Here is a 19070-nt window from a genome sequence, read left to right as displayed (position 1 = left end):
GTGAAAACCAACAAATGACCTTTTATGTTTACATTTAAATGTCCTTAGTTTTTGTCTTTACTACACAACACTTCAGGACCTTTTTTTTTTTAAACCTCGCATTTGACAAATATTTCATATACAAAAATCAAATTCGTAACTAGCTAAAACCAAGCAGTTTTGAAAACAAAAACTAACAAACTGGCTTTAAGAAACTAATTCAAACTAAAAAAATTAAAAAACAAAACTCAAACAAATTAAAAACTAAACTATTATAACCCTGGCATAGGTGCATTTTACTGCCACAACTTTCGCCTCTTCTCGCGCATTGAGCAACGCAAACGCTGGAGGATCTTTTTGCTGCTTTTCTGGCACACATTGAAGAACAAGGAAGTTTGTGTTTGGCATCCATCTTTTGTGATCCATTTCCTATTGATATACATTTTGTGAGACTTGTTTTTCCCAATTACTCTGGTCCGATATCAGGTGTGCAATATTTGCCATGAGAGGCTGTCGAATTTCGTTTGTCTGAAAAAAAAAAACACTATGACAAATATATCTTTGTTCCTCTATTTGTGTCCGTGACGTTCAGTAACAGGCAGAACAGCGAAAGACTCCCATTCGTTCGGTGACAGAAAGTGTCAAATTTACAATTAGCGTCCACTTGCGGCGGTACGCCATAGATTTGAACACGTCACGTCACGGCTACTTTGCATATCCTGTTTCTCTGACTCACACAATGATGCATATCGCGAGAGGACCTTATAGGCGAGCTACTATCAGATGCTGCCACTAAAGGACAAATTCAACATTAGAGTAACCTTTCATATCGCCTCGGCAAACCGATGACTCATATATAAGGGACGGAGACTTGTTTTTTGTTTAGTTTTTTTTTCTTTTTTGACTGCGTTCATCGTAAGTTAACAAAGTTTTCTGAACGTAACACACCAGCATAGTAGCTAACCAGCTAGGCGTCGTATTAGCGCACCATCTCTTTTGATTTTTGGGCAGGCGTCGAGAACTAAATTTCGATCATTAACCGTCGACGTGGCTCTCCTTATTGTGCTCGAACGACAGACGACGGGAAGGCGACGTTGTCCCCGACCGCGGAGTCTGGGAAGTGAACACCTGCCTTGACAGACAGCTGTTGTCAGCGCCCGAGTAGCAGATGCTACAGATTAGCTCAAAATTAGTGGAAACTGTTGACGCTATTGATGTTGGTGTGTACGGTTTAAAGAGAGATGAAGATAACGAGCTGTAGTGAGACTACGGCGGGTTTCTTTGCCGAATCATAAACTAGGACTACAATGGTACACAATGTAGTTGAGGCTGTTTTCGAACATTGGATCAATTCCCAGGAAGGTGAAAATATGAATGGTTTTCCCTCACTGTCATACCTGAGACTGATTGGCAGGGGAGAAGCTGTAACTTACCCGTGACCATGAAAATGGAGGAAAATGAATTGCCGAATCTCTCTATGAATTATTACAAGAACACTTCTCAGAATCTGAAAGTGATTGGACAGAGAAAGGAATAGCTAACTATTTTGTGATTCCATCGACTTCAAAACCACGAGGAGACTTGATTAGACTGAATTAATGAACTGTCATACCTCTTGTACTTGCAGAGTGGAAAAGTCTCGATCCCCAATCATGGACGGGTATGTATGCATCATCTACAGTCAACTTAGTCATCAACAGCGTATCATAAGTGACATTTTTTCCCCCCGCTGAAGGTTTGTTGGGGATCTGCTGGGTGAAGACAGCTCCGTAGTGGCACGCATGCAGAAGAAGTTCTGGAAGACCAAGCAGGTGCTCATCAAGGCCACAGGCAAGAAGGAGGACGAGTATGTGGTGGCTTCTGACGCCGACCTGGATGCAAAGCTTGAGGTACATTGAGGCCATTCTGTTGTTGTAATTCACTATTTTAATATAGGCGGTAAAACGGTGATTCTCAACTGGTGGGTGGGTCGCGGACAGCAACCGTAGTAAAGACGTGAGTTGTATTCCTATTCAGATTTTTTTTTCTCCCTTCCCTGATGCAGCACAGACGTGTACCACATGTAACATATTCGGAAAGCGACCAATAAAAAAAAGAGTTACTTCCTTCTCGTCTAGCCAGTAATTTACTCTGTAGACACATGGAATGCATTTCCAACTCATGGCTAGACATATGCTTTTGGCAATACGTCAAACTCATTTGAAACGGTCTTTCAAAATATGAGACAGTCTGCATGCGTCTTCACAGGCTATATTTTTTTAAAAAAAATCGATAAATCTTTCTTCACTTCAATAAAAGTGGTTCGCAACGTTGCGACAATTGACACATTGATGCAAAGCTCCTCTTAGATTTGGAGATGCAAAAGAAGGCACAACCAGTTGCCGTCATCACTGGTTTTCATTTGAATGTTTACATTTTAGTGACTAGAAGTGTGTTTCATGCTTTTATTATGACTTAAGTACCGCCTGCTGCATTGCGAGTGCTCAGGCGGCGTTCCGTTGCTGTTGTCCTCACGAGTGCCGCGGACGTGCTGGATCTTATCCCAGCTGTCTTCGGGCAGTAGGCGAGGTACATGCTGAACTGGTTGCCAGACAATCATAGGACACACATCGACAAACAACCATCCGCGCTCACACTCACATCTACGGACAATTGACAGTGTTCACTTAACCTACCGTAGGTTTTGGGAATGTGGGAGGAAACCGGAATACCCGGAGAAAACCCACACTGGCACGGGGAGAACATACAAACTCCACACAGGAAGGCCGTGGCCCGGATTCGAACCCATGACCTCTGCGCTGTGAGACGGCCGCGCTAAGTAGTCGACCGCTGCGCCGCCCCAATAAAATACCCGCCACGGTCAAACAAAACAAAACAAAAAAAAATCCACGTTATTTTGGTGGGATCAAACAGAGTGGGCGGCGAGAGTTTGTGTCCTCAATCGTGTGTGCGCTTGAATGAGGAATGACGAGGGAGGGAATGGCAAATAATTGGCCTTTATTGCGCAGTCGGTTTACTCCTTTGTGCAACAAATTTGAATCATTTGTAGTTCCTTTTGGAACCCAACATGAAGTCAACATTGCCATTCGACAACATACCCAACTTGATAATAGAATTTATAACATTTGGTGCCTTCCCGTTCTGCTATATTAGCAGGCAGAATAGACAGAATGGCACCATGGAGCAAAAATGCCAAGTCATTTCTGTATAACAGTCTAGCTGACGGCAATTAAAATGCTAACCTACTTGCCGGCAGTCATAAACTATCACACGTCAGCCATCTTGCTTGTTTGGTTCCTGCAGTTCTTCCGCTCAGTCCAGTCGACCTGCACCGAGTTGCTCAAGGTGATGGAGAAGTACCAGCATAGGATTACACGTGAGTCGAGAGTCCCTCCGTGGGCAAAACGTGAGTCCCGTCCAAATTTAACCACAGCAAAGGCTGCCAAACTGTTTGTCCTCGGCAGGTTTGTCGCAAGAGGAGAACGAGCTGGGCCTGTTTCTCCGCTTCCAAGCGGAACACGACCGCACCAAGGCCGGCAACATGATGGATGCCACCAGCAAGGCCCTTTGCGCCTCTGCCAAGAAGAGGCACGAGGCAGCGCGGTTGAGGGCGCACCGGCGCTCGACGTTGAAATGAATTTCGATTTCTCTTCGCAGGATGGCGCTCTGTGCGCCGCTGAAACGTTTGCACCAGGAAGTCGAGACTTTCCGACGACGTGCCATCGCAGACACGCTCTTGACTGTCGGCCGCATGGAGAAGGCTCGCACAGAGTACAGAGGAGCTTTGCTCTGGATGAAAGACGTCTCTCAAGAACTCGACCCGGACACTTACAAACAACTGGAAAAGTTCCGAAAGGCAAGGGTTAACGTCGCCCACTCCCGTGGGAGGGGGCGGGGGGGTTTGGTTGCACTGATCGATGCGATCTCTTGATAGGTTCAAGGCCAGGTGAGGGCGACAAAGAGCCAGTTTGAGAAGTTAAAGAACGATGTGTGCCAGAAGGTGGACATGCTAGGTGCCAGCCGCTGCAACATGCTGTCACACTCACTTTGCAACTATCAGGTTGGCCCTACCGCGAAATCTTTTTGCAGAGTATCTCGTGCACAATTCACCAAAACAAGTGATCGAGAGTTGCGCCGGTGGTTAACGCGTCAACCTCACAGTGCAGGTCCAATAAAAATCAGGGCTTCATTCTTCTGCATTTCACGCACCTTCCCCCGTCCCCGCAGACCACCCTGCTTCACTTCTGGGAAAAGACGGCCCAAGCCTTGTCTGGCATCCATGATGCCTTCCAGGGACACGTGCCGTACCAGTTCACCACACTCAAGGTGGGTAGACGATGCTCTGCCAAAGATTTTCAGCTCTGTCTTTTTATGACCTATCCAATCCCCGGCAGGACCTGCGCGACCCATTGGAGCAAATAACCGCAGCGCAGCAAGGAGCGCCAGATGACAAGGTTCTACAGGGTAACACTGGCAGGTGGGCGAAACCAAATGACTCGACTCAAGCACAAATCGCTCAAGTCGAGTGGTTCGAGTTAGATTTATCGGTGAATAGATAGGCGTATGGATGTTTTGTTCGGTTGCGTGAGGAAAATTAAATGTCTTTCAGGAATGAAAATTCAATTTCAGCAAAACCTTCGAGTGGGTCGGTGTGCAGTTCAAATGAGTCAAATCTGGTATAGCCAGTACAGATTGCGGAATTCCTCACACCCTTCCCCCGTCAATTTTCATAATTTGAAACAGCATGGCGCGGAAGATGCAAATTTCCTCAAATTTGTAATAAGGCCTAGCTGGCTCACAATCCAAAATACTGTGCTCCACATTTGTTGACAGCCTTGGGGGGGGGGGGGGGTCTTTGATCCACTGAAAGCTATTCTCGTCGCGGTCAAGGATTCAGCATTATGAGCACATCTCAATATATTGAACATATCTCACTGTGCCGGATGCGCACAAAGTCGTGACCGTCGCAGCGAAAAGACACATTTCCATCTGTGCTTACTACAGTTTGAGAAGCATCTCACATGAGAAATATTTCAGCCGACCGTGCAAAAATCTCTTTCGGAGTTGCTGATAAGTTTCTGTACTTTGGTTGTTCCAAAAGACATGATTATTATTCAAAGTAGCCTTTGGTTTATTCCTCCCTAGTCTGGTGTGCTTGGATGACGAGGCAACGGGAAGTGCGGCGGACACAGGTACGGAAGAGCATGAATTGCAACACACTTAAGATCCACTTGTCGCTCTCCACGTAAACTTAATTCAGTTTCTGTAATATGCCATCGCTCAGTACATTTGTTGAAATGACTACTAGGGGGGACTATTGCAATTAAAAATGTAATATTTTTTTTCCCAGCTCCTCCTCCCACGTATTTTTTTCCTCAACACATCTTAAATTAATGCATTTTGAAAGAAATCTCTTCAGATTCACTGTATTACACATAAATGTGTTGGTCTTAGGTTGGGCTTTGGCTAATATTGGAGTGTCAAACTCATTTTCTGTCGCGGGCCACATTTTAGTTGCCGTTTCCCTTGGAGGGCCATTATGGCTGTGAAACCATATAAAAAAAGTCAAGAATAATAAGTATTGAAGTGACTGTGATAAGGGGTTTGGTATCAAGAAAATGCTGACAACAGCTCTCATTTATTGCATATGATCATTTGGAATTTTGCTACAGATTTTAGGAAGGATCATGGAAGTTGACCTGCTGCATTGGCTTTCGCGGGCCACATGAAATGATGTGGCGGGCCAAATTTGGCCCCCAGGCCTTGGGTTTGTCATTGGAGGAATCATGAATTATTATGAAAATTTATCGACTTCAATTCGAGCTGTTAACGTGCTCAACGCTTTCCCTCGCAGTTTTACGTGTTCACGACAACACAAAATTGGATGAGAATGTCGAGTTGGCTGACTGTGAACTGGCTAAGCCGCTTGCCAGTCTGGCTGTCGAGCGACTCGTTGTTAGTTGTGGCCATCGGCCGCCACTTCTCGACTTCTGCTTCTTCTCAAAGGTGTTTTGCCGGAACCCGCTGGCACGGGATCGGCACCGGAGGATGAAGACGGGGAACAGGGTGACATGGCCTTCCTCAAAGACCTGCTCAGCCCCAGCCCGGGGGTGACTGACGACTTCAGCAGAGAGTGGCAGGACGCTTTCGGGCTCTTTGACGCTCCCACCGCCGCGGCCGCCACAACCGAGCCGGCGCCACCGGCGGGCCACGTCGCCCCGCTGCCACAGTGCGCCTCCCCCAGCCCGACCGGCTTCCTGCCTTCTCAGCTCCTGGATCACAGTCTGAGTTCCGCAGGTGAGCCGCGTCTCTCCCTGCCGGTGAAAGGCCAACAGCTCCTCCTCCTCCTCATCGCCGTGCGTTTTGTCCGTCAGGATGGTCTACACCGCCAATGTTTCAAGCGCCGCCCCTTCAGCCGCCTCGTACACAGAACCAATCCGCCCCGCCGGCTCCGACTTTTGGCGGCAATGGTAAACCGCAAACTTGAGTAATTCCTATTGTTCTTGTACTACTCGTCAGTTGTTCTTCAAATGTAAACGTGGCCGTAGCTACCGCAGGTGGATCCAGAAATATGTCTGCTTGGTTCAACCTGTTCGCGGACCTGGACCCGCTCTCCAACCCCGACGCCATCGGACGCTCCGCAGACGAGCTCCTCAACGCCTGAAACTGTGTAGGATGATATCGAGAACATCGATATACACACACACACACACACACACACACTGTCAACACCGCGCTGGAGTTGCAGAGGTGCGGAAAACGTCCAGTCAATTTCTGGGAAGTCTCGTAATTGTACACGAGAAATGAATGTGGGGAGTTTGGGGAATATTTTAAATCTGCCATGGGAATTATTAGCGTTAATGGGAATTGGGGGTAGTTTCATGGAAATGTGTCATAATCAAGGATTTTGCTTTCCCACAATCCATCATCCATGCATTATCGTTCTACTTGTTTCCGATCACTCACAACTTGGAAAACTTTGAACTGATGTTACCCCGTCGACTTGCATGAAATCTAGTGGATTTACTCCAGTTTTTGCTTGGGTATATACTGTATTTAAATTCCCATTGAAGAGACAGTCTTGGAGTTTGTAGACTCCTGATTTTAATTTCTTTCTTTTTTGAGGGGGGGGGGTGGGGGCAATTTTGCACCCTCACACTGCACATCATAGCCAAATTGACATGGAGCCATGTACAGTAATCCGTCGCTATAACACGGTTTATCTTTCACGGCTCTGCTGGTTCATGGATGTTTTCGTGCATTTTTTATTATTATTATTTTTTTAACAGCGCAGTGTGTTTTGCATCCTGAGGGACCGTAGGCCGATGTCAACAGCCTCATCGCTGTACAGCTTGCCAAATTTTCTCCATGACAAAACCCACAAAACGTTCTGCAGTGTAAAAAATAAAGATGACTACTTGACGGATTTCACTTATCACACGTTCTTTTTGGAACGTAACCACCGCGACCAACGATGGAATTCAGTAATCCTATCAGAATGTATCCAAATGACCAAATGTCATGAGAACTTGTTTTTAATCAAGATGTTGCTTGGATTAAAAGTGTTAAAACCAAAAACGACGACTAGACTAAAAAGACGAAATAACCCCGTCTTGATAACTCACGCGTCGTTGACATCCTTCTCCGCGTGTCACGCGGCTGATCTGATTTAACTGAGCAGAGCATGTAAACGGCTGATGGGGAAAAATCATGTCTCATGGAACCAGGAGACTAGAAATATTCTTTAGGAATGATTTCACTCGGATTGACCAAATATATCTATACAGTATATATAGTAAACCGGGCTAATGTCACAGACACTGTTGTGTTTGTTTCAGTATTCATTCTTCATCTGATGTCTGCAGGGCGCTGCTTTCATCTTGGATGCATTTTGGGCTTTATCACATTCCAAAGAAGGACTTTGTTACTTTATTACATCAAACAATGTGTGCATTGTTCTGTTTGTTGTATGCTTAATGGATGTACAGTATGTGTCGGTGATCACATTCCCAGAGCCGCTGGGAGCTCCATACAAGTCTGCATCTGCATCACAGGATCATGTGAAATGCATCTCAAAATCATCTTTATTGACCGAGTGTGTTTAAAAACACACCATTGATTCGTAACAAACTGATAAGAACAGAAGAAATTTGATCCGACTCTGCACCAACCAGAAAATAACCAGCGGGAAGTGGACTCCTTATATGGTTTTAATGGTTCTCCACTAATGGCCGTTTTCAATGAATCATCCTTGCTGCTAAACATTGAACCAATGATTGACATAAATCAAAAATATTTAGCGCCAGTGGGTCATGGACTCCAGGCCAGTGTTGTTGACACCAGGAGCGCCAAAAATAGATGTTTCGCTATGTATAGCTTCATGAATATTTTCCTGTACTGATTATACCCTTTTCTTTGATGATTTGCTTGAAGGGTTTGCCATCACACTACAGCCGCAATCCACTTCTTTGGACTGAACCTTTCTTTTTTTTTTTGAATGCAGATGGAAATGAATGGAATGAAAACGGCTGTCTTTCTGAACTTTCTGAATGCTGAGATTCTGATGTGATAGAACTGTATTGTGGTAAAAGAACATTTGCATATTGTACATGTTTTTTCCAAAATTAGAAACAAAATCAGGCAAGATTACAATTTAAAATTTGGAGGGAAAAATATGACAGCAAAGTTATTTTGAGATGTGTATTCCTGACTGAGTGCATCTGTTGTGAAGGGTCTTATACGGTAGTCTATTATAATTGCTGTTGTTACTTCTGTATTTTGATTAATTTTCGCGTGATACATGGACTTTACTTTTTACTCTATTTATCTTGAGCTTTAAAGAGTTTCAAAGTTATTTACTGACAGTCGTACTTAGTATTTACTCTGTCACTTGCTGTCTACCGTTTACTCTTGAAGAATGTATTTATCGAACCACAATTGCTTCATTTCGTTTATTTTATTTAACTTAAGGATTTACAAACGGAATCGGGTTACCAATAAAGAGGAGCAAAAAAGTTTGTGCTTCTGTGATAAGAAGTTGACGATTTTGGTCATTGGAAGTGTTGCCTTTACCTTTTGCCACATGCAACGTGGCGGCCATGCCGTACTATGTTTATTTCGGGCAATCATACGAACCGTCGTGCGAAAACTTGCTGTGTGGTCACCGGCCTGTCGACTATGCATATACCATCCATCCATCCATTTTCCGAACCGCTTGATCCTCACTAGGGTCGCGGGGGGTGCTGGAGCCTATCCCAGCCGTCTCCGGGCAGTAGGCGGGGGACACCCTGAATCAGTTGCCAGCCAATTGCAGGGCACACAGAGACGAACAACCATCCACGCCCACACTCACACCTAGGGACAATTGAGAGCATCCAATCAGCCTGTGGGAGGAAACCGGAGCACCCGGAGAAAACCCACACAGGGAGGCCAGAGCTGGAATCGAACCCGGTACCTCTGCACTGTGAAGCCGACGTGCTAACCACTGGCCTACCGGGCCGCCCTATGCATATACCTGTATAGATATATCTATATATACTGGTGTGCTGTGAAATTTTTTTTTGCCCCGTCCCTGATTTCGGTAAAGGTTTCAGCTCATCAAACCAATTTTAACATCACACAGACTACTCAAGGAAATGCAAAATTCATCCATCCATCCATTTTCCGATTCGCTTATCCTCATAAGGGTCACGGGGGATGCCGGAGCCTATCCCAGCCGTCTTTGGGCAGTCAGCGGGGGACACCCTGAACTGGTTGCCAGCCAATCGCAGGGCACACACACAGACGAACAACCATTCGCACTCACAATCACACCGCGAGACAATTTTGGAGTGTTCCATGAACCTGCCGTGCATGTTTTTTGGAATGTGGTAGGAAACCGGAGTACCCGGAGAAAACCCACACGGGCCCGGGGGAGAACGTGCAAACTCCACACAGGGAGGTCGGAGCTGGAATTGAACCCGGTACCTCTGCACTGTGAAGTCGACGTGCTAACCACTTGTCCATCGGCCCGCGGAAATGCAAAATTCAGTTTATAAATGACAATTCAATTTATGAAGGCACAAAAAAAAATCAATCCACCTGCCCCCGTGTGCAAAAGTAATTGCCCCTCCTTGTTAAATTACAAAGTAACCATGTAACGACAGTTTTTGGGTTTTTTTTTACACTGTTCATGGTCAAATTATTGTCATGGGCACCAATTTCTCTTAATTTAATCGCAACAATAATATTTTGGTCAAAAGAGGCCAAACATGAGTGTTGTGGGGAAAAACCCCCCCTGAAACATTCAACATTTTTGGAACAAGACAATTTATTTCTTGGTTGATTTAAAAAAAAAAAAATAACAGCAAAAACAAAAACAAAATCCAAATCAGGTCGCTCAACATTTGGTACAGTTCGTCCGCTACTCGTTCTCATCATTGAGTGTTGACGGCAAGGCTGCACGCGTTGCGGTTGGTTGCTTGGCGCGCTTTCTGTTCACGACAACCTGAGATGGACGATGACATTGCCTATTCTTAATCTGACCCCCGTTTGATAAATAAATACATTACTCTTCACCATAATGATAACATGTAATTCACAGTACTCTGTGGCGCAATTAAGATATCGAGCGGCGTTGAATTTGTATCTGTGTCTTGAGTGGCCGTTTACAATTGTTCACTCCAGTCTGATACATGTCCTTTGTCAGCTCATACAATGCGGCATATATTTACATCCCGGTTCATTCCGATGGCACGTGGAGGGCTCAGGTGCTCTCGGAACATTATAAATAGCATCGTAAGATCATCGGATATTGGGTTCTTTGTGTGTTGTGCCGGGGGTTTTTTTTTGGGGGGGGGGGGGCTGCAGCCATTTGCTGATGATGGCCAACCGTCCCAGGAGACATCCTGTCAATATCATTTCATTGAGTCGTTGCCATGGTAACCACTGCCATCATGCAGTGTGGGTGGACTCTTTGGACTCGGATGTCACGAGCAGAGAGAAATGGGCTGGAGGTAGGCAGGGAAAGTAGAGTTATAGCAAAAGTCTACACACCCCTGTTCAAAACCCAGCGTTCGGTGATGTTCAAAATTAGATCACAAAGAACCATTTTGGAACCCCACCCACCTCCCCTTAACTTGTACAACTCAATTGATATCAAAATATTTTTGGGGAGTGTAATTTCAAGTTAAAATGTGTTTGCACAAGTGTATAATAACTCATGTCCTAACTGGGGATGTAGTTGATTTCAGAATCAACTCAAAACATTAAAATGCCTGTTCATTGGGAGTCAACACACACGTCGGCATTTGAAGTGTCGCAAATACAGTGAAGCTGTTCTAGTTGGCTTTCTATGAGCCACCTGGAGGTTCTGTGCTAACACTCCCAGCTGAAGAAAAATAGTCCAAAGCATGATGGCGATTCTTCACAGTGAATGTGCTGTCCTTTTAGTGATGAGCAATGATGTGCGTAAGCCAAACATATTTTTTTGCGTATGGTTTAAAATAGCAGTCAGGGTTATTCTACAACTAGAACAGCTGTAATTTGTTTGGGGTTCATCAGAGGCACTTGAAATGATGGGAAGTGAGCAGTGACTCCAACGCGATTGGTCAATTCTACACACAACCATATTTCAGTTATGGGGGTGTGCACACTTTTGCAACCCACATTGTCTCAGTTTTATTTTTAATCCGCCTTTGGGAAGAAAAAAAAAATCTATTGAGTTGCACAGGTTATAGGTCAAATGAATGGGCTTATGGGTCACTGTTACTTTTGAGCAGTGTGTATCTCGACTTTTTACATCCACTGTCAAGCCAGAAACGTGAAATAAGGAAGGGGTTGCACAGCTTTGAGTTACCTTTGGCCTTTAAATACAAATGTACAAATTTGTTTGGCAGCACCCCCTCGTCTCTTGAAAGGAAAAGGTGGAGGCGCTACATCAGTTTTGGGAAATGGAGTATTGTCCTCGAAAATATCAGGCGTGTTTTTTTTGTCCGTTTTTTTTTAAACTTTTACCCCTTCAAGTTTTGCTACAATCTGGCAGCACCGTGGCCTTTTGTAGTGGAAGGCATATCATATAGAAAGAACGAGAGATACAAAAAAAGATATGTCTGTGGAAAGGCGTCATGGTATCACACGGTGAAAAAAAAAATGGTTCTGCCCTTTTCCTTTCAAAACAAAAAGACAGCAATGAGAAGGTGAGGCAGTGGGAAGCGTCTTTTGAACAAAGACATCAGAGAGCGAGCATGCTGAAGGCCTTTTTTTTTCTCTCCCCCCTTTCTTCTTCTTCTTCTTCTCCTCCTTTCTCGAGCTTGAAGGTGTTTAAGGTGCTCGTCAGAAGCTCTCCGGCTCCTCCAGGAGGCAGGGCTGGGTGGACAGAGGCACCAGCGACGGGGACAGACTGCGCAGGCCCACCCCGGGGCGAAAGTTAAGGTCCGGGGCCGGGAGCAGGGGCTTGAGGATGCTGACGAGGCAGAAGGCCGAACCGCTGTTGGGGATGAAGTTGACCTTGTTGCGGTCGGGACACAGGAATGGGGGCACCTCCTGCAGGCTTTTGGGCCTGCAACAAACACGCATTCAGGTACACGTGATTCATTGCATGTTTGTCAGTAAAAAAACAAAAACATAACCACAGACATGAAATAGAGTGATAAAAACAAATCGTGATAACAAAAATGAATAGGCTGTTCCAAAAAAAAATATATATCTGTTTCAGCATCTTGATTTAATACTACAAATCACTTTATATGGCGAGGGTGCAATAATTATTATGACCCAATGGTTTTTTTTTAGACCGATTTCAGAATATGACAGAATCAAATACAGAGAACTGATTCATCAGGCAATTAATAATAAAAAAATATATACATATATATTTGTTTAACTTCGCAGAGAGAAAGATCGGCTCATTCTTTGGGAGGGGATGTTTGAATGTCATTATCTGCGTCTTATGTTGATACGGGAAAAAAAAATTGTAGGCCAATTTTAAAAGAACTATCGTCCATTTAAACCCGCCAGCCAATCAACGAACCAGGATTAATTATTTAGGTCGTTATTCACAAAATGATAAAGAATACATGACTGCGGGTAATGTCTGCCGATACGTGCTGCTCCACCATTTGTGTTCAAATATCCATTGTTTTCATGCCGTGACTATTGATGCTAATTGTTCGCACAAGTAGAGCGTTTTGTGTGTTGGAATGAAGCTAGCTGAGCCAAAATGGCTTTAAAAAAATTTATTTTATTTTAGGTGGTGGCCGTGAGATTTTTCTAAATAGTGTCTTTGTTTGATAAAGGTTAGGGAAATACCACCTTAGCATTTCTCGAGAATGTGTGCTAGGTTTACCCAACTGTCCAGGAACGACACAATTTTTATTTGATACATACATTATAGCTACTGTGCTACATGGCCACGAAATGTGTACCCACATTATGTATTGGGTTCATAATTGCATTTTTTTCTCCATGTCATGTTCTCTCTCTCTCAGAAATATAAAAGGGGAAGAAAAAAAAAGGTTTTGTACATACATGGACTCCTCAGACACTTTGACTTTCTCGCAGCCCTCCGGAGGTTCTCTCTTGAACGTATAACTGTTGTTGGGCCGCGGAGAGGCGGCGTATTTTGGCAGCGGCGAGCAGGGACCCAGCTCTGAAGACATACAGACACATTTAAGAAGGCTCAAGCTGAAAAAGGGAATGATGGGAACTTTTACTGTGACTTCAGTACCGGAATTGAATGAGTACTTTTACTGCGACTTTTTACACAAGTACCTGTACTTCGACTAAAGTACACAAAGTGTGAGTACTTTTGCATCTGCGCGTCATCACCTTTGTCGTCAAAGGGGCTGCCGCCGACCGCGTCGTTGAGGACGGTGAGGTAGGACGGCGAGATGGAGTCGGGGCGGCTGCCGTTGTTGCTGTGGCTGTGGCTTCCGCTCAGGCCGCCCCCCGACGGGGTCTGCGTGTCGATGCTGCGGGTGCTGCTGCTGCGTTGCGGGGGGACGGGCGGCGGTGCCCGGTGCCCGTCGGGAACGTCTTGGGGCTGTCGGGCAAAATGCAAACAAGGCACAGTGTCCAGAACGGTCGCGCGAGGAAACTTAGGCTCACGACGTAACTTCCATTACGTCGGTGCGGAAGTAATATGCGGCTCGCATTAATAGATTATTAGTTTTGAAACCAGTCAAGTCAATTATAATAGTTTGTTCAATTATTGTTCAAGTGAATGTGAACTGGGTAACAAAATTATTGCAAAAAATCTCAACGTTATTTATTACACGTGACAATTTTATATTTCGGTACAGATTTTAGCAAGTCGTCACACATGATTTGCTTTCGTGGGCCACATAAAATGACCTGACAGGCCGGATATGAACCCCGGGCCTTGAGTTTGACACCAGTGTCTTAATAGTATTTTGCTTTTTTTTTCTGAAATTAATATTTGGGATCTTTCTTCATCTTTTCAATGGGTCCAAGAAATATTTTGAATGAGCTCCCGTTATTTCAGCGAGTATATTTCCTTTTTTTCGAAAAATTTGGGGAAAAAAAAGGGGGGCCTGGCTATGAATCCTGATGTCGTCACCCACCACAATGGTCTCATCCTTCTCGGGCGTGTCTCGGATGATGATGCGTTCGATCTCCTGGTTGAGACCCTCCACACTGTTGCGGAAACGAGGAGCGGATGACTTGGATATGGGGATGGGGATCAGGATGGTCTTGGGCATGGCCACCTGCGCAACATTTCGGAAAGGACAAGACATTTCGGAAAGGAAGTTTGCGGGGGATATTTCAAAAAAAAATTTGATCAACCGATCTTTCAAATTATTGTTTCAACTGAAGTCAGCTCAAGCTATGATCCTAATTAGGGATGTTTTGAGACCAACTTTTTTCAGAGCGATACCAGTATGAATATTCACCGATACCTGTAGTACTTTTGAGATATACCATTTTAATTCATACAATGATGAAAATGAAGGCTTGCCGATGTAAACAAACTGCCGCAGTATAACGTCAACGACTGCCGAGGAAAACCGACTCGTCAGATTTTTTGGGGGGTATCGCTGACCGGTATCGGCATCTCCACCCGATACCTTGAAATAAGGGCGGAGCCACTATCGGTATTTGCCCAACCCTAATTCTTATAAACCTTAATAGCGTTTCAAACTCATTTTTACAACATAGATCACCTGCGACTGCATGATGGCATGGCTGCCATTGAAGGGCGACTTGCGCTCTTTGTCCCTCCGATGACGGCTGCTCCGCTTGCTGCGCTGGAGTTGCTGCCGCAGCTTGGCGATCTGAAAAGATGTTGGACACATGCGTGTTTTTTAAACCGTTGAACCTTCCTTCGTTCCATTTTCAATCGGCAATGACCAAAAGTGACGATTTTGCCATTTGTAACTTCATATGTGAGCGCGCCGTTTGTCTGTACGATTTCCATTCTTGCCACACGTTTCACCTTAAATGTAGCGTCGAAACACAAGGCGCTTTAGTTTGAAAATGAAATTGGCAGGAGAGCTGTTGCCTCCATTATTGTCTGAGCGGTATTTATTATTCGTTTTGAAGAACATGATTTGTCGTCAGTTGCGTCTTGCGGTCATGCTTGTCTTCACATGGCTAATGCGGCTCCATCCGGAAGGTCTGTCAAACTGGTGAAGTGGTATCGGTGTTTATAGTATCAGAGCATTTTTCGAGCCCACAGATGGTCGCATAGTATCAGAACGGTGATGATTCTGTTTTTGTTTAGATTACATTTGATTTTGTTTCCTCATCTGCATTTTTTTTTAAAAATCTTCCTCTCAGGTTTTGTTTCCCTTGTGTCAACCAATCAGCTCCCACAATCTTTTGTTTCTTGACCAGGCGTTCCGTGTTGTCTCGTCAGTTTGCTTGTATTTAGTTCCTTGGTTTCTAGCAGTCGTTGTCGGATCGTTGTGTTACGGCCATGGATTTTTTTGTTTGTGCTACTGTCATGTTTTGTTTGTGTTTCTGTCACGTTGTTTTGTTTTACTGTCAAGGTTTTTTTTTTTTGTGGCTGTCTTGGTTTCTTGGCATTTTCAGGCCTTTGTGTTTTGGCTTTAAGTTTTCCAGTGTTCCCCTGGAAGTGTTTTTTGTTCATAAATTATGTTCAGTACACACATTTTGGTTCCACTACCGTCACGCAACATGACAAGCACGATGGAGACGAAAAGTATCGGTGCATACTTGAATAAAATTCAATCATGTGGGCTGTTTTTGAATTTAATACTCTTTTTCAATTAAAAATGTGTTTGTGGTGCGTTAGAAAATAAACTAGACAGTTAGTTTTCTTTTTCACTAGAAAGAATTAATGCCACAGTTTATAAAACACTTTTTTTTTTCTGTAACAACCTCCTTGAGCTGGTCGGTGCTCCCACAGGAAGCCGAGCGCTTGTGAGAGCCTCGCCTCCTCTCATCTGCCCAGGCCCTGGGGGTCTGACGCACAAAAACACAGTCGGCACTCAAGTACAGTGGGACCTTGACTTACAAGTTTTATCTGGAAGGCTTACTTGTGTGGCCTTGTCCCTCATGTAGGAAAGGTGCTGCTGCTGGCAGTCGTCCTGAGGCCAAGGACCTTCCAGGTGAGTGCCAGCGGTCGCGCACTGCGAGGGCCACAGCTGGGCGAGATGGTGGGGGACGGACAGGAGAATGAGGGAGGCTCCGAGGGCGGCCGAAGGGGACGACGCGTGATTCAGTTTAAGGCCACTGATACTTTCTGAGGAGGAGGCGGAAGGAGAGTAGGAATAGGAAGGCCGTCCTGGAAATGTAAACATGTCAACACGGAAAAAAGACAGGATGAGTCCGTTTCGCACGTCGGCTTGTGTGTCATGGTACAGGATTGATGTTAATCCCGACCGGCATTGACACATTTTAAGGTGGGGGAGTAAGTAGTGGGGAGACACAGCAGGGCAAATGATTCCCGGCTGACCCCGATAGGGGACTGCTGACGCCCTCTTTTAGCATCAACATTTAAAACGGCAGAAATCCGTCTAGCACATGTTCCGATTCTGCATCTAAATTTGGCCGGAGTCTTTGACCGGTACAGCAACTGTTGCTAGGGAACAAGGCCAAACACAATTTCTGCCTCGATCACGATCTATCAACAATTACACACACACACACACACACATGTGTGTGTATTGGTTTTGATTCAAAATATGCAAGAGTGCATTGAAATAGACCAAAATGAATTGATGCCATTTAAAACACATATGGAAGTGTCAACATTGACATCATTGACACGTTAATTAATCTTGGATTGGATTGGATACAACTCTATTGTCAATTTTTGTCTTGGTAGGTACGGTAAAATGAAAACAAAACTCACTGCATCAAACCCTCTCAAACTGAGCCGAGCCAGATCGAGTCAAAGCGTAATCCCAATGATTCCAATAGAATCAACCCGCTTAAAAGCAAACAAACGAAACATTACAACTAAGAAACAGTCATTATAATATACTATAATATATAGCGCGCTTCTATCTTACGTGTATACTTAAATCGTCTTGATATCCATCTTAAGGTCCACGTACTCGTAGTATTCTCTTTATCCACACTCTTAAGACAAGTCAAAAACATTCGTAAAATGACGAGGAAACAAGTCGTCGAAAATCATATATTGTTTCGTTATTTATCCACACTTGTAAGGACATTTCAGCACACAAGTACACGACTCTTGTCTTAGTAGTAACGTTTTTTTCCCAACTACTGCCTTCCACTATTGTGTCACAATTCTACATAGTAGGACAACATGAAGCAAAAATGTGCATTGGTTGACATCTGCGTGCTACCAGGTCGAGTAGAACTCGACACGAGTAGTACGAGCGGCATACATGTGTCCTATTAGAAGAGCGCACTGGTACACGGACCTTGAAGTTTGCTTTTGTCGGTTCGACACCCTTGTGCTGCTTCGTTTCGACGCTGCTGTGCGCGACTTACCTGCAAAGGTGAGTTGTTGTCCCGCGGTGCGCAAAGCAGCATGGGAGCTCGTCGTCCAACCCGACTGATGCTCGCCGCGTCCTAAAATGCTACCGAGGGTAGACACAAAACGACGGCGGCATTCGCCGACATCAACGCACACGTAGAAGGCGAACGTGGGTGAAATTGGCGACACATATGGTGTCAATGGACGACGCTTGGTGGACGTTTTTTTTTTTTTTTTTGGTCGCGCTACGGGCGGCTAAGAAAACCCCCAAAAATAGAGACTAAAACGCTTTGCGCTCGAAAGGAAATTATGGGAAATGGAAGAAAGGCGATCTTAGCATCAAGTGGAACCCGGAAGGTATGGGAGGGGAGGAAAAAGCAGAAATGCAACGGAGAGACAGAAAAGGCAAGGGATAGAAAGAAGGCGGTGATGCTCAACTAGCTTCGCTTGGCACGACGGGAGGAGGACCAGTGCGAAGTTACATGAATTTACACGCGACTTCCGGTATGGGGTTTCACACACACAGAGAGCTGAAAAATACACTTCTATATTGATATATTTCACTTTTAGGGCAGCATTTTTAACACACGGGTATGTGACGTCGGGCGGCCCGGTAGTCCAGTGGTTAGTACGTCGACTGCACAGTGCAGAGGTACCGGGTTCGATTCCAGCTTCGGCCTCCCTGTGTGGAGTTTGCATGTTCTCCCCGGGCCTGCGTGGGTTTTCTCCGGGTGCTCCGGTTACCTCCCACATTCCAAAAACATCCATGGCAGGCTGATTGGACGCTCTAAATTGTCCCTAGGTGTGAGTGTGGGCGTGGATGGTTGTTCGTCTCTGTGTGCCCTGCGATTGGCTGGCAACTGATTCAGGGTGTCCCCCGCCTACTGCCCGAAGACGGCTGGGATAGGCTCCAGCACCCCCCGCGACCCTAGTGAGGATCAAGCGGTTCGGAAAATGGATGGATGGGTATGTGACGTCCACGTGGAGTCCAACCACATGCAACGTGTGCAAGTTACTGCTGGACACAACATTGCACAGCGAGGAAGAGAGTAAGAAAAACAATTCCATTATGCATACTGTAGCTATTACGTTACAATATGGCAAATCATCTCATAAAACTGTGTGCAATGATGGTTGAGCCGGATGAATCAAATTACATGGTCATCAGTCTACCCGT

At 45.0% G+C, this 19070-nt stretch overlaps 2 protein-coding genes across 4 annotated transcripts; one reads left to right on the top strand and one right to left on the bottom strand.

Moving 5' to 3' along the window:
- Window positions 1–698: 698 nt before the first annotated feature.
- Window positions 699–9015, top strand: ical1 (islet cell autoantigen 1-like). The gene is made up of 13 exons (XM_086111192.1): window positions 699–894; window positions 1607–1639; window positions 1715–1868; window positions 3283–3355; window positions 3444–3567; window positions 3637–3835; window positions 3914–4039; window positions 4207–4305; window positions 4374–4456; window positions 5125–5171; window positions 5986–6276; window positions 6354–6449; window positions 6528–9015. Exons 2-13 carry the CDS (start codon window positions 1632–1634, stop codon window positions 6641–6643), a joined length of 1416 nt encoding a protein of 471 aa, XP_085967318.1. The 5' UTR covers window positions 699–894; window positions 1607–1631; the 3' UTR covers window positions 6644–9015.
- Window positions 9016–10268: 1253 nt separating this feature from the next.
- On the bottom strand, window positions 10269–18349 carry fam117ba (family with sequence similarity 117 member Ba). 3 transcript variants are annotated; one of them, XM_086111213.1, is made up of 8 exons: window positions 17908–18349; window positions 16479–16726; window positions 16321–16404; window positions 15141–15251; window positions 14541–14684; window positions 13786–13999; window positions 13486–13606; window positions 10269–12517 (listed from the first exon to the last, which is right to left on the bottom strand). In XM_086111213.1, the coding sequence occupies exons 2-8, from the start codon at window positions 16497–16499 to the stop codon at window positions 12292–12294; spliced, it is 921 nt and encodes a 306-aa protein (XP_085967339.1). In that variant the 5' UTR covers window positions 16500–16726; window positions 17908–18349; the 3' UTR covers window positions 10269–12291. The 3 variants fall into 3 exon arrangements, with proteins under 3 accessions (XP_085967339.1, XP_085967347.1, XP_085967330.1); XM_086111221.1 differs by having other exon boundaries at window positions 16479–16684; XM_086111204.1 differs by lacking the exon at window positions 17908–18349 and having other exon boundaries at window positions 16479–17889.
- Window positions 18350–19070: the final 721 nt, after the last annotated feature.

The sequence above is a fragment of the Hippocampus guttulatus genome, chromosome 1 (assembly GCF_054856545.1).
Source record: "Hippocampus guttulatus isolate MCC_2025c chromosome 1, RoL_Hgut_1.0, whole genome shotgun sequence".
NCBI classification, from domain to species: domain Eukaryota; kingdom Metazoa; phylum Chordata; class Actinopteri; order Syngnathiformes; family Syngnathidae; genus Hippocampus; species Hippocampus guttulatus.
This window is presented reverse-complemented; position numbering and strand designations above follow the sequence as displayed.

Bases quoted from the DNA above. Each gene is read 5' to 3' on its own strand.
- ical1 (XM_086111192.1), top strand. The intron at 6,277-6,353 runs GTGAGCCGCGTC...TTTGTCCGTCAG, and splicing joins TCACAGTCTGAGTTCCGCAG to GATGGTCTACACCGCCAATG. The intron at 6,450-6,527 runs GTAAACCGCAAA...ACGTGGCCGTAG, and splicing joins TCCGACTTTTGGCGGCAATG to CTACCGCAGGTGGATCCAGA.
- fam117ba (XM_086111204.1), bottom strand. From the start codon at position 16,838: ATGTGTCAATGCCGGTCGGGATTAACATCAATCCTGTACCATGACACA. The intron at 15,252-16,320 runs GTTGTTACAGAA...ACATCTTTTCAG, and splicing joins GCACCGACCAGCTCAAGGAG to ATCGCCAAGCTGCGGCAGCA. The intron at 12,518-13,485 runs GTATGTACAAAA...TGTTTGTTGCAG, and splicing joins AAAGTGTCTGAGGAGTCCAT to GCCCAAAAGCCTGCAGGAGG.